At 51.8% G+C, this 14609-nt stretch overlaps 1 protein-coding gene across 2 annotated transcripts in view; it reads right to left on the reverse strand.

Moving 5' to 3' along the window:
* Window positions 1-175: 175 nt before the first annotated feature.
* The window catches only part of SLC5A10 (solute carrier family 5 member 10), a gene marked incomplete at both ends in the record, with an annotated part of 60772 nt that continues 46338 nt past the window's right edge, over window positions 176-14609 (reverse strand). The window contains 6 exons of one of the 2 annotated variants that reach the window (XM_084236452.1): window positions 176-282; window positions 400-457; window positions 678-893; window positions 1046-1214; window positions 3841-3991; window positions 6489-6596. In XM_084236452.1, coding sequence (XP_084092578.1) covers window positions 176-282; window positions 400-457; window positions 678-893; window positions 1046-1214; window positions 3841-3991; window positions 6489-6596 — 809 coding nt within the window. The remainder of the gene's footprint in view (window positions 283-399; window positions 458-677; window positions 894-1045; window positions 1215-3840; window positions 3992-6488; window positions 6597-14609) is intronic. The other variant, XM_084236453.1, reaches the window with a different exon arrangement.

Below are 14609 nucleotides of genomic sequence, written 5' to 3' on the forward strand. Positions count from 1 at the left end.
AACCCCCCTAACTTTCAAGGACTCCTGCTTAGCTGACTGGACCAGTCCTGGGCATTGACTGCTGCCATGTAGCTGTGAGGGTGTTCACCCCCTCCCTGGGCTTTGGGAACCTTATTAGGGAGGGGAGGTGGACTAAGGGCTCTGGGGACCCCGCCTTCCTGCACAGTGGGGTGTGTCAGGCAAAGTAGGCGTAGAAGAAGATGTTGACACACACGAGGAGGATGGCGTTGAAGCAGCAGACACGCGCCCAAAAAGCATGTTTCTGTGCTGTTTGGACATTACCTGGAGGGGGTGAGAGAGGGAAAGGGACAGGAGAGGACCCAGAGGCACAGTCAGCACCCATGCCTCCAGCCCCTGCCTCAAGTGGAAATGAGAGGGAGCTGGGGGGTCACACAGTACCTGCTTTGGCTCCCAAGGGTGGGTCCTGAGCCAGGGTCCACCAGGTAAGGTTCTCAATCTGCAAGGAATGGGTAGGGGTGGGTGGACATGACAGGATGGGGGAGGACCTGGACAGGGTCAGGGTCAGGAGTCACAAAGGAAAGACGGTAGTTGAGTTCATAAAGGGCCAGGGGCCAGGATGAGACAGGCTTAGGACTTAAGAGCTAGAAAATTCTTGAGTCATAGAGGTCAGAATGGCATCAGAGCCAGAGATTGATTAAGGGTCGGGGTGGGCTCACCTGAACACTCTGGGGGGGTGGTGTCAGCAGGCTCCCAGCCACCACCGCAGCTCCACTGAGCGCGAAGAGGGCGATGGCGAAGTGCAGGTAGTGGAAGCTGCTGAGGATGGCAGGTCGAGTGTCCGGGTCGCCGCAGGGCGGGGTGGGGTGCAGGAATTCCAGGACCATCCTCGTGGCACCCACAGCCAGCCCCACCATCAGACCCCAGAAGGTCCCCTGGAGGAGGATGAGGGACAGGTGGGGCAGCACCCCCCGCCCCCCAAACACAGGCATCAGGGGAAGAAGATGCCAACAGGCCGCAGCCCATCTGAGACATGGGAGAGGCTCCCTGCCCAGCTTCTGCCTCTGCTCCCTCTACCCCCATCCACCTGCTCATTGGCTCGCTGCCAGAAGATGCCCAGGATGAAGACTGCGGTCACGGGAGGAGCCAAGGAGCTGGTCACTGACTGCATGTAGATGAAGAGCTGCCCACTGTTGGAGCCCTGCAGGACGGGGATCCAGGCCACGCTCACGCCAATGAGCACCACGATGACCAGCCTGGATGGGCAGTGGGTGGGCTCGTCCTCAGACACCCTTCTTCACCCCTCTGGTCACTGTGACTAGCTCTCCTCTTTCTGTCCCCTGCTGCCCTAGCTCCTGCCTTCTCACTGGCCTCTGGTCTGCTCCACCAGGGACGGGGCCAGTCCGACCCCACTGCAAACCCTCCCGCGGCTTGCAGGTATGGCCCCTGGCTCAGTCCTGCTCTTTCTCATCCCTGGGGTCTCCGCTCAGTCTCTCAGAGAGCAGCCCCCAGCATCCCGGTCTCTAGTTTGTCTTGTGGTCTGTCTCTCCCTCCTGGCTGCAAGCACTGGGGGGAGGGGTGGCGGCAGGCCAGAGCCTCACCTCCTTAATCACTGCGGCATCCCCTGGCACATGCAGTGCTCAGCAAACATTAGGTGGCAGCGCAGATGGCCCACTGCCCTCACGGTTGAGCTGGACCAGCCTCCTGGAGGTTCCTCTTACACTTCGGCCTTTGCAGAAGTTGCAACCTCTAGCTGGCACACCCTTCATCCCCTACTGCCCTTGGCTGTTGACCACATCCATCACAGGACATCTTCTGTCTAAGAATGCAACATCTGCAGCCAGGCAATCTGGGTTTGGGTTAGAACCTGGGCTACTCAGCTCTGAAGTCTGAGACCTCTGACAAGCAGAGTCCCTTCCCTTCTCCATCCTGCATAAATGCTCTTTGGTTTCTGCCTGTCTCCCCTCTAGGTGCAGGAACCTCCATAGCAGGGACATACTTCACTCATTCATTCAACAAATTGGTCACCAGGAACCCGCCTGAGTCCCAGGTTCTGCACTGGGAGTCCAGATTTGATGACAAGCGGGCCCTTTTCCCTGCCCAGTACTTAGAATCCAACAAAGAAAACAGAGGAGCATATCACCCTACACTCAGAGAGGGTGAAGGAACCCAGGGAAAGCATCAATCTAGGAGGGCTTCCAGGAGGAGGGAGGCTTCAGAGACTTGAAGAGGTGTGGGGTCAGAGTTGGGATGAGGTGTCCCATCTGTTCCTCCCTGGCTGAGCCCCCTCATTCCTGTGTCCTGGGTCAAACGAACATCTCTCCCCGCCCATAGGTCAGTAGGGGTAAGACCCCCTGAAACCTGAATAGGAGGGCAGGGGCAACAGAGGCTATATGCAGTTGGGGTGAGTCCTCCTTCCTGCTTGCTTGCCTGCCTCCCTTTCTTCCCTTCCAGGCCTGAGGGAGAGGGTGGAGGAAGGAGGTGCCATCTCGATTAAGGCTAATTAACCCTTAGTCTGGCAGGCGGGCGGGTACTGCCCTCTTCAAAGGCATAGGCAGGCTCCATTAACACCTATCCCACTCCACCCTCCTCGCACAAACTCTTGCCTTCCTACAACAGACTCAGCATCTCTAGGCCTCCCCAGCCCTGCTGGAGCATGGGCTAACTTAGGGAGGGATATGCTGGAGAGGCGTGGGCCACCAGGGGCACATAGCAGCTGAAGGGAAGTGGGGAACCTCCTGGTGGGAGAGGAGGTCAAGAGGCCCAGAGCTGGGTCATGCCAACACAGAAGTGTCCTGCGAGGCCAAGGGAGAGGCTCCTTGTTTTGGAGGAAGCTGTGAGCCCACAGATGAGCTCACGCAGGCCTGCTTTCTGGCGTGTCCCAACAGGGCCCTTCTGACAGGATCCTGGCTGTTTTGCATCCCTGGGACAGCTGCCTAGAGCTCCTGGAGGGACCCCGCCCTGAGGACAGGCGCCATGCGCTGCTAGCAGAGAGTGCACTGTTGGCCAAGCTGAGCACCAGAGAGAGGCTGGGCCCTCAACTGGGTTGTGCAGTGTGGGCTGGGATGTGGGAGAGGCCCTGGCAGATGAACACGTGCACACATTCAGAGCCACCAACCTCCTGCCATTCACTGCTAAGTTCACCCCTGAAGGACTCCCGGTACTGCTGGCCAAGCACAGGGATGAAGGGCTGAGCAGACGCGGCCCCTGTTCACCCCTGTGCACATGGGCATTGGGAAGATAAGTTGGACCTATGAGGTCAACATGTGCTGTGGGGGGAGCCTGACAATAGTCCATAGGGAGGACTCATTTCTTGGACAGGGGTATCAGGGAGGACTGCATGAAGGAAACATTTGGGCAGAGTCTAGAAAGTTCAAGGTAAGTCATCGAGGTAATAAGGAGGGGACATGCAGTGCTGGAGGAACTGGGAAGAAGCTCAGTGGGGCCAGGGGCATGAAGGCTGAGGGACAGTAGTGGCCTAAGTTTGGCCAGATGTGAGTTTGGCTTAAGTTGTTTGTGGGGCCACTGGAGCATCAAGAAGGCTAGTGGCTCAGATTTGGGGAAGACAGAGAAATCCCTGGGATGGTTGAGGGAGGGTGATCTCTCTGGCTGAGATTCCCTCAAAGATGCAGCTCAGGGTAAAAGATGCCTCCAAGGTGAGGTTTTGATCATGAAGAGGTGACCAGGGAACAATATGAGAGGTGGAATGGAGAGAATATTCTGGTCTCTTCTCTCTCCTTTCTGGCATCCTCCTTTCTCCAACTGTTGAACTCCCACTCATCCCTCAAAGCACACCTCTGGTGGACCTTGCAGGCTGGTCATGTGGTTGGGGAAGCCCACCTCCCTGACCTTCGCTGGTGCGTCAGCACCCACCCACCATACCGTCCCACCAGCAGCAGCTCCCGCTCACTGGCATGGGGCCGCAGCCGCCTCCAGATGTCCATGGTGAAGAGTGTGCTGCTGCTGTTAAAGATGGAGGTCAGTGACGACATGAGCGCGGCCATCATCACTGCGATCATCAGCCCTCGCAGCCCTGGGGGGTGGGACAGGGGCTGCTGAAAGGGGCTGCCTGGCCCTGGCCCTGGCCCCTCCTGCCTGTGTCCTACTGTTGGGGGTCCCACCATCAGCCCCGTGTGGTTGAGCCACCATTCACAAGTCCTTGAGATCACACACCAGGAAGGCCAGTGGCTGGGAGTATTTGAGGTGGCAGGAGAAAGACCCAAGCTCTGCTGGGAAGACTGAGGGCAGACTAAGGGGAATTTGCTGCTTGAGCCTGCAGCTTGCTGGCAACAATAGTCACAACTGTAATTGTTTCTATTGTTGGTGCTATTATAAACCTTCTCATTTCTACAGAACCCAGCAGTTGACAAAGCACTTTCACACCCATGACTTCATTTGATGGAAGGATTATTAACCCGTTTGATAGATGAGGAAGTGGGGACTCGAGAAGGAAAGACAGCTGCTCAGGGACTCAGAGAAGGCCAGAGGCAGAACTTTGGAATGAGATGGGAGAGGGGGGTGGCCTAGGGCAGGGCCCTCCGCTTGGAGGTCACACCCTGGGCAAGCCCAGAGGTCCAGTATGGAGTTTCCCCGCCACTTCCTATGTGTGGCAACACCAGCAGACAAGGGGGGCTCCCTTTCTCATTGGCTCTGAGAAACAGGAGATGTGGGACCTCAGGGTCAGGGGGGAAGAAAAATCCACCAGCGACTGAATGTGAGCGAGGTATCCACTGAGGTGGGTGAAGCAATGTTGTGCAAAGCCTTCTGGGAGTTGTGGGTTCAAGACGGGCTGAGGGTGGGAGCTCTGAAGTTGAAGGATGCTCAACTTCCAACTCAGTACTGTGTGACTTCAGGCTAGCTGCCTTCCCTCTCTGGGCCTTGGTCTGAGTCTATCTCCAAGCCCTCTTACACATTTTCTCAAGTGTCTAAGCACCTCCTCCATCTCTGCAGATTTCCTGCCTGTCTGTCCTGCACCCCCATCCCCACCTTAGGATAAACCTGACTCAGGTCCCTCCCTTGAATCAGACTCAGCCTTATAGCTGCCATTTACTGGCTGGGTTGTGGCCCTGGTTCTTCATCTGACCTGCTGTGTGACCTCTAGGCATCCATGACCTTCTCTGTTCACCTAGACTGACTGGGCTTGGAGCTCAAAGGAAGTGAATTCAATCATGTTTTCCCCCAAAACATTTCCCTACCTTCTGTCTCTTGCTCAGGAAAGTGAATTACCTTGGGGCTTATTCTCTAACCATTCCTAAAAAAAGGAAGCTCAAAGGGGTTTGTGGTCCAATGACAGCTGGGAGTCAGCTCCTAAAACAGTATGGGAAGGCGAGGCCCACAGGCAGGAACCCACAATTCAGCCAAGCCTTGTGTCAGGCAGTTTTCCTACATTATTATGTTTAATCCCAGCAACAACGCTGAGGGGTGGGTAGGTATCATTAGCTCCAATTTATAAATGAGGACACTGAAGCTTCAAGCAGGGAAGTGACATGCCCCAAATATCTCAGCCAGCAAGTAGCAGGGCCAAGATCTGATCCCAGGTCTGTGCACTCAGGTCCGCTGGGCCTAGGCTCATTGGCTCACTCAGAGGGAGGGAAAAGCAGGGTGGGGCCGTAAAGTTTCCACAGGGGCAGCCAGAGGGAAGGAGGCAGCCACCCAAGGGTCTGAGAATCTGGAGGTAAAACCCTGTGCTACGGAGGACCTCAGAAAGCTGTCCCACACCCCTTGCCATGTGGCTTCTGCTTGCATACATCCAGGGACTGGGAACTCACCCTGTGTCAGACTACCAGGGCTGTGCTGCCATGAGAAACACAGGAAAGGCCAAACTTGCCCCACAATTCTACCCATTGGCCTATAGCCTCTCAGTGGGGGTTGGAGGCAGAAGGTATGTGTTCATAGCTCCTCATCCCACAGAGGAAGCAGTGGGCTTGGGACCAGACAGGTTGAGGTTTGTATCTCAGGTACTCTGTAACCTTGCACAAGCCAGGTTCCCTTCTCTATGGCTCAGTTTCCCCACCTATAACAATAGAGCTAACCACTCTACTTCATAGCATCAAGTGAGAAGTAGTAGTAAAAAGTTGTGGCACCAGGAGGCCTGAAAGGAGAAAAAGATGTTTCTGGAGGGATGGGACAGTGCAGGGTGAGAGGGAAAGTGCTAGAGGCAGGTTATCACTCTTCAGACCCCAGGCCTGTAGCTCATTTGCCAGGTGACCTGGCCAGGTCACTTACCTCTCTGGGTCCCCATAGTTAAAATGGGGATGATAAGAACAGGATTCTTGGGAAGAGGATGTAAGCCAATCACATGGGAAACCCCTGGAACAGTGCCTGGCACTGGTGGGCGGTGCGTGAGTGTTTGTATTATTATCGCATCCTCTCTTCCTCTGTGAACATCATCCCACCTGATGTCACACAACACCATGTTGGATTCGGAGTGGCCTCCGCAACCCTAGGGCCACTTGGTTTCATTGGTCCTGCCCAAGGTTCCACCCCCTCCCCAGTCTCCCCCCTCACCCAGATCCATCAGACAGCCTCACCTATGGGCATCAGCTCCATGACCAGCTTGGGGTAGGCGATGTTGGAGCAGCCAATCTCGGCCCCACAGGCCCGCAGGCACTCAGACGGCACCACGCAGCCCACGTCATCTGTGCGAGAGGGATGCCCATGTCCCACGGCTGCCCCCATAGCCCTCCCAGCAGCCAAAGCACCCAGGCCGAGGCCAAGAGTCTGACCTGATTTGTTCTGTCCTCACCTCAGACAGGCTGGAGTCTAGTCCTCGTGGAGGAAGGGAGCTAGCCTCAGAATGACTCTGGCTGACACCCTGCCTCTTTCCCTCCTGCCCCCATCCTGGCCCTCCTGGGGGCTCCCCTGCACTGTGGCCCTGCCTGTGAGAAAATCCTCTGCACTGGTAGAGCTCACCTGGGGCACTTGTCTCCCTCCATCTCTACCTTCCATTCCCAGCCCTCTTCAAAGGAGGAATCCTTTGAAGCTAGAAAAAACCTGCTGGGGGGGAAGCCAACTGCTGCCATGGGACCCAGCCCAGGGACTTGGCCTAACCCCCTGGCCGTTGAGGGCACTCAGCAACAAGCCTTGCAGGCAACATGTTGGGCTACGAGGCGTTTCCCTCTTCCCTGCAGCCCATGCAGCCTGGGCAAGACTACAGTGAAGGCAGAGTTGCCCTTAGTGACTGCTTGACCATGTCCATGCCCCACCACCACCACCCCAGCCCTGGGGTCAGAGCTTTAGGCCAGGGGCCTCCCCTTTTCATCCCCCCACCCATCACCTTCAACAATGTCTAGAGGACTCTTCAAACATAAAGGGAGTTCATCAATCCCTGCCCAGAACTCTCTAGATGCTCAAAGTCTCAGCATCTCCAAGGCCCTCCATTACGCAGACCCCTAGTTCCTCTGGGTTCATATTTCTTGCCGCCCCCCACCCCCACCCCATTACACTCCAGCCACATTTGCTCTCTGCCTGAAGCAAGCTGTCCCAAGAAGACCCATTCGGAAGGCACCTCCTCCACTCTCCTGTCCTGCCCTCAGCCACATTACTTTTCCTCATCCCTTTCCTCCCCTGGGGTGACTTGGGTTTGTTTGTTTGTTTCTTGCCTCTTCCCCACATGTGGTAGACCATAAGGTTAGGGACTTGATCCTGCTATGGCCTTCTCCCCAGAGGCCAGAGCGGTGCCCACTGATCATCTGTTGAGTTAATGGAGGAATTCATGCACATCCAGGCCTCAGCCCATTCCCGGACTGAACCCTTAATCTAGGCCTCCCTACTGAGCCACTGGAGCAGAGCCCTGTTTGGGGCAGAAACTTCAACACTGCCCCCACGGCTACAGAGTGGGAACACCCTTTTGTGTCTCCCTCTGGCCTTCCTGGGGTTCTGCTCTTCCACCGCACCCAGCAGTCAGGGGTCTGTCTCTGCCTGGCTCTCCAGGATGGATAGAATCAACCTTGAATCCACATGCTCCTCCCAGGCAACACTTTCTGAGCATCTTGGATCTTCTGCAGAGTGCCAAGCAAAGGAGGAGACAGTGATAAGGGGGCAAGTTTGGAAACTGAAAGAAAGGATGGCACTCGAAGAGGGGCAGCTCAGCCACAGAGGCCGGCTGGGGGGAAGTTTCACCTGGTGGGCACCTGGTCTCCGGGACTCAGTGCTCCCTGCTTGGACCTGGGTTAAGCACTATCCCCTCTAATTAGCCCTTCTAGAAAGTACCCTCAGTCCCTCCCTGGTGGGGAGGTGGTCCCCAATCCCTTCCTCTGTGACAGCAGGGCCGGAGCAGCACCCCTGACCCCCAGGAGCCAGCATCCTAGCCTCCTGTCCAGTTTCTCTCCACAACTCTGGGGGCCAGGGCTTCTGCTCCCTGTCACCCCCTGGGAAACCTCCACTTACTTTGTCTAATCAGACTTGTCCTCTCCTCCCTCCTTGCCTCAGTTATCCCCCACATTCACCCCAGTCCTGCCCACTTCACTTCACTCCCTTCCCGCTCCTTCTCCTCTCTTGACAGCACGGGCCTAGTTCCTCCATCCTCTCTGGCCTTTCAGAATCATGGTTTTGTTCACACCACTTACTTCTCAGGAACCCCTTCCCACACCGCATTCCTAGAACCCATAGCTTCCTGAGTGGGGGGGATCCCTGACATTTGGGGGCTCTTAGCAACTGGTCCCAGGCCCTCCCATCCACTAGCCGTGCACCAGCCACCCTGACCTGCTTGTGTTTTCTCATACACACCCAGCACTCTGTTGCCTCCAGGCTTTTGCAGACGTCCCCTCCCCCTGACGTTCCTTCCCTACCCTTGTTTACCTCCAGCTTCATGGCCCATTGCAAAGGGCTTGTCCTCTGAAGCCGCCCCTGACTCCACCCCATACACACACACACACACACACACACACACTCACAAACACAAAGCAGTGGTTGAATCACAATGGTTTGTTTGCATATTTTACCTCCCCACCAGACTGGGAGCTCCCCAAGGGCAGACACAGGGTTTGAAGCATTTCTGAATTCCAGGTATCAGCCAGTTCAGGGTTCTGTGAACATTTGTGAATGAATGAGCGAGTAAGGGAATGAATGGCTGGGGCAAGGAAGAAAGGCACAGAGGAGAGGAAGAGAGGAAGAAAGGATCTCAGAAATAGCCATAAAGGAGTTCCGGATACTATTGGATCCAATTGCCCTACCCTACCACCTCCACCTCCACCAGTAGCGCAGATGAAAGGACACAAGATCATAAAGAGCATAATTTGCCCAGGATATAGTCAGAACCCGGGACCTCAGCGCAGGACTCTGGGGCCTCAAGGACCCAGCATTCCGAGGACAGGTTCTGGGCCCAGACAGGCTGGCTCTGGCAGCTGGAGGACCCAGCCCTCTTGGGAAGGACAGGTGAAGAGTCACAGCCACATAATGGCTCAGAAAGCTCAAGTCAGGAGATTCTGACCAGGTTTATTTAGCCCATACCAGCCCATTCCAGGCTCTGGCGTGGGGCACCGCCTCCAGGCACTGCTGGTTGGCTTGTCTGCCCAAGTGTTTATGCTGAACGGCAGAAAGAACAACCTTTCCTTTATGACAGCAGCGGAGGTGTTACCACTCAAACAAAGTTCCCTAAATGTGCCAACTCAGGAATGAGCAGCCCCGGGTCAATGAGGGCCAGGAACTGGGGAGGGGGCTTCCAAGTTTGCCAGAGTGTCAGCTTCTATGAGCCCAGGAGCATCCCAACCAGTTTCCACATTTCCATCAGTACCCCTACCCATCTAGGGCCCACACCAGAAGACTGGAAGCTGCCACTCTGTTGCCCCCCTGCCATGTCTTTCCACCCTGCAGCCAATGCCAAGCTCAGCTATTCAGTTTCATGACTGGCAGAACTGTACCACCTCTTCGTTGTACTGGTTTGCCCCCTCTAACCCATTTTACCTGCAAGCAGCAGAGGAGACCTCTAAAACCACCCATTTGCCCACGCTCCTCCTTGCTTACGTCATCTGTGGTCTCCATACCCTGCAGGAAGGACCATAAGGTTCTAACTGAACAATTCACATCCCTTCACCCACTTGGCCAGCTTCACCCCTATCAATTTCAACCACATCTCTAGGCCTCTGTTTCCTGCCCCTTCTCCTTGGAACACTGCTGTCTGCTTCATAAACCCAGGGTGCTCATATTCATTCCTCTCAACTCACTTGGGATGCCTGGGTTCCCCAGACTTCAGGGGAACATCTTTCACTGAAAATTGAAAACTCTGTGAGTGGGACTGTGACCATGGAGGCTCCAGGAAATGCCTGGATCCCAGCAGTATCCAGCACAAACCAACATGTGGCAGCGTCTGCCAGTGTTTGTTGACTATTGAGTGATGCTTTCCCAAGGTGAGCACTGGACACACCACCCTGAGGGATAATCAAGGCAATCTCCATTCTGCAACCAGGTCTGGCCCACCCCCAGTCCAGATACTGATGTTGCTGTGGGGAGCAGGAAAAAAGCACACAGACCCAAGTTTGAGTCCAGCTCTCCCAATCCCTTACTGTATGATCCCACATGATCCTTTAAGATTTATGACCTAAAATTCACACATTATACAAAAATTAACTCAAAGTCAATCACAGATTTACATGTAAATATGAAATATCAACCTTATATGAAAAAAATCTTCATGAGCTAAGGCTAGGCAAAAAGTTCTTAGCCTTGACATCAAAGTATAATCAAAAGGAAAAATGATAATTTCAACCTCATCAAGAGCACAAGTCTGTGCTCTTTTTGCTCTATGTAAGATGCCTGTGAAAAGGATGAAAAGAAAAAGCAATGGTTGCAAGGTACAAAATCAACACAAAAGTGTTTCTATACACTAACAATGAACTATGAGAAAGAAAATATCTAGGGATAAATTTAACTGAAGAGGTGAAAGATTTGGACACAAAACTTTACGACATTGATGAAAGAAATATAAAACACAAATAAATGGGAAGATATCCCATGCTCATGGATTGAAAAAATTCCTATTTTTAAAATTTTCATACTGCCCAAGGTAATCTATAGATCCAATGACATTCTTATGACAACTTCAATGACATTTTTCACAGAAATAGAAAAAAAGGTTCTAAAATTTGTATGGAACCACAAAAGACCTTGAGTGACCAAACCAATCCGAAGAAGGAAGAACAAAGCTGGAGTCATAACACTTTGATTTCAAGCTATGTTATAAAGCTATAGTAATCAAAACAGAATGATATTGGCATAGAAACAGACACATAGATCAATGGAACAGGATAGAAAGCCCAGAAACAAGCCCACATTTGTATGGTCAATTTACAATAAAAGAGCCAAGAATATACAATGGGGAAAGGACAGACCACTTCAATAAGTGGTGCTGTGGATAATGGACAGGCATATGCAAAAGAATGAACTGGACCCTTATCTTACACCATGAAAAAAAAATCAACTCAAAATGGATTAAAGATCTGAAAAACTTCAAGACATAAACCCCTGGAAGAAAACATGGGAGGTAGTTCCTTGACACCTGTCTTATGATAACACTCCTTAGATTTGACACCAAAATCAAATGCAAAAAAGCAAAAATAAAGTAAAATAAAAACAAGTGGAACTACATCAAATTAAAAAGTTTCTGCATGGCAAAGGAAATCATCAACAAAATGAAAAGGTAACCTACTAACAGAGAGAAAATATTTGCAAATCATATATCCAATAAGACATTAATATCCAAAATATAAAAATAACTTGTATGACTCAAGAACAAAAAAAGGGGGGGGGGCAGAGGAACCAAAGAGATAATTTCACAAGGAAGAAATACAGATGGCCAAAAGGTATAAGAAAAAGGTCTCAACATTATTAGTCATCAGGGAAATGCAAATCAAAACTACGAGATATCACCTGATCCCTATTTGAATGATTATCATCAAAAAGACAAGAAACAACAAGTGTTGGTAAGGATGTGGGAAAAAAGGGTACCCTGTGCCTTGTTAGTGGGAATGTAACTTGGTACCACCACTCTGGAAAACAGTATGGAACTTCCTCAAAAAGTTAAAAATAGAACTATCACTATTCCACTTCTGCATTTACATCTTAGGAAAATGAAATCACTATATCTGCACTCCCATATTTACTGCATCATTGTTCACAATAGCCAAGGTGGGGAAATAATCTAAGTGTCCATCAATGAATGAACAGATGAAGATGTGGTGTATAAATATATAATGAATAAATTTTTCAGCCTTGAGAAAGAAGGAAATCCTGCCAGATACAACCATGGATGGAACTTGAGGCATTATGTTAAGTGAAATAAGTCAGACAGAGAAAGACAAATACAGAATGTTCTCATTTCCATGTGGAATTAAAACAAATTCATAGAAATAATAGAATACTTGTTACTAGGCCCTAAGGAAAAGGGGAGATATTGGTCAAAGGATACAAACTTCTAGTTATAAGATAAGTGCTGGAGATCAAATGTACTGCATGGTGATCATAGTTAATGATATTATACACTTGGGAAAGAGACAGACTAGCAGAAAATATTTGCAGACCACATACCAAACAATCCAACTAGAAAAAGGGGCAAAAGACATAAGCAGACATTTCACCTAAAAGGACATTTGGTGGTAAATAAGCACATAAAAATATGTTCAATGTCATTAGTCATCAGGAAAAAGATTAACACCACAACAAGAGACTCTTACATGCCTGTCAGGCTGGCTAAAATAAAACAATAGTGACAACATAAAATGTTAGTAAGGATGGTAGAGAAACTGGATCACCCACACATTATTGGTCGGAATGTAAATATACTAATATAATATGTACGTGTATATGAATGAATAGGTATAATATATATATATGAATGTCATAATAACTTTATTCTAAATAGACCCAAACTGGAAACAACCCAAATATCCTTGAAAAGCGTGAGGAGGAGTCAATCCCCAAAAATTACATACTATATATTTTATTTATATAGCATTCTTGAAATAAAGTTGTAGAGATGGAGAAGAGTTGGTGATTTCAGGGGTTAGGGATGGAGGAGTGGGTGTGGCTCTAAAGAGGGGACTCTTCATGGTGACAGAACAGTAACCTGACTGTGACCATGGTTATACCAATCTACACACAGGGTGAGGTTGTGCACATTTACACACACACACACATAAATGAATGCACATAAACTGGTGAAATCCCAACAAGCTCTAGATCATACCCACAGCCACATATCTAGCTGTGATATTATTGCACATAGTTATGCAGATGAATCTGTTGGGGGAAATCCGGTGAAGGTTGCAGGTAACCTCTGTTCGATCTTCTGACAACTTCTTGTGAATCTGTAATGGCAGGCAGCTAACTGCAGAGTTGGAGGGTTGGAAGCCTTTCAGCCCTGAGAGCCAGGACTCCCATCAAGAGTCCCAGGACTTCTGGGCAGTGGTAAGAACAGAAGGAAAGGCCCAGGGACAGTCTTGTTCTGGGTCCCTATTGGGAGAAGCTATAATCAGGTTTCAGGTCTCCAAGGGCAGTGCTCACTTACTGGGACAGCTGCCTCCCCTGACTAGCTGGGTGGGATAGAGAGGAGGCAAGGATGTGTGCATGTTCTGGGAGGAGCTGTGGCACTCAGCTGTGCTCAGAGAGGGCCAGGGGCTTCTGAGGCCGCTATGTTCACACACACACACACACACACACACACACACACACACACACACAGAGTGAAGCCCCCAGGCTGGGGTGGAGTATAGGACTTAAAATTTGAGGTGTCAGTGATGGGGACCTTGGGCTTGCCAGGGTGTGGACCCCAGGTGAGGCCTGACAGGTGGATGGATGGTAGCGAGCGTCCTGGGGAAAGTGAGTTCATTGGCTTAGAGATGTCACCAGCTTGTTCTCAGCAACACAGAGCAATGTCCAATCCCAGCCCAAGCACAGAGCAGCCCCCACTAAACTCAGGTTGAGTGGTAGGGGACAGGAGGGAAGGGCTGGGCCAGGTGCCCAGCTAACTAACTGGCACGCGACAGGGTGGGGGCTGTTTGTTGGGCCAAGTTTAATGGGCTTTATTCTCCCCGCCCTGGCAACTTGCTTTCAGATGTGGTTCCCACACCTCCCATAACTAGGGTCCCAAGCCCCAGGGACGCAGAGCTGAGAGCAGGGCCTTGCCCCAGCCCACAACAGCCCCAGGGTTCGTGTGGGGCACTGCTCATCATATAGGACCAGTTGGGGGATCCCTCCCAGCAAGGAGCAGGACTCAGGAGTAAGAACTGTCCCGGTCACACCAAATTCTATGAAGGATACTGAGATTGGGTCAGCCCCCCTGCCCTGGGGCCTCCAAGCCCAGTATCCCAACTCTACTTCCATAACTGGACAGCCTGGGATCTGCAAGAATTTACCCTGCCAACTGGGTAACTGGGCACAGGTAGGATTGAGCCAGGGTTATCTAAAGTCTCTGGGGACAGGGGGTGTCAAGGCTGTTGACTTGCTATGTGTCTCTAGGAAGAACACTGTCCCTCTCTGGGCTGCAATGTTCCAGAAGCTCTGGGCTCTGGTCCCGAGGAAGCCACCGTGGCATCCTGGGGCGAACTCACAGTCGGTCCCTCGTCCGGGGCTGGGGGTGGCGGTGAATCAGCTTCCGGCCCCGCCCCCGGGCGGCACGTGACCACAGGTGGCGACGGCGGGGTGGGCAGGGCAGCACT

Source organism: Talpa europaea (genome assembly GCF_964194135.1).
Source record: "Talpa europaea genome assembly, chromosome: 7".
Taxonomy (NCBI): Eukaryota; Metazoa; Chordata; class Mammalia; order Eulipotyphla; family Talpidae; genus Talpa; species Talpa europaea.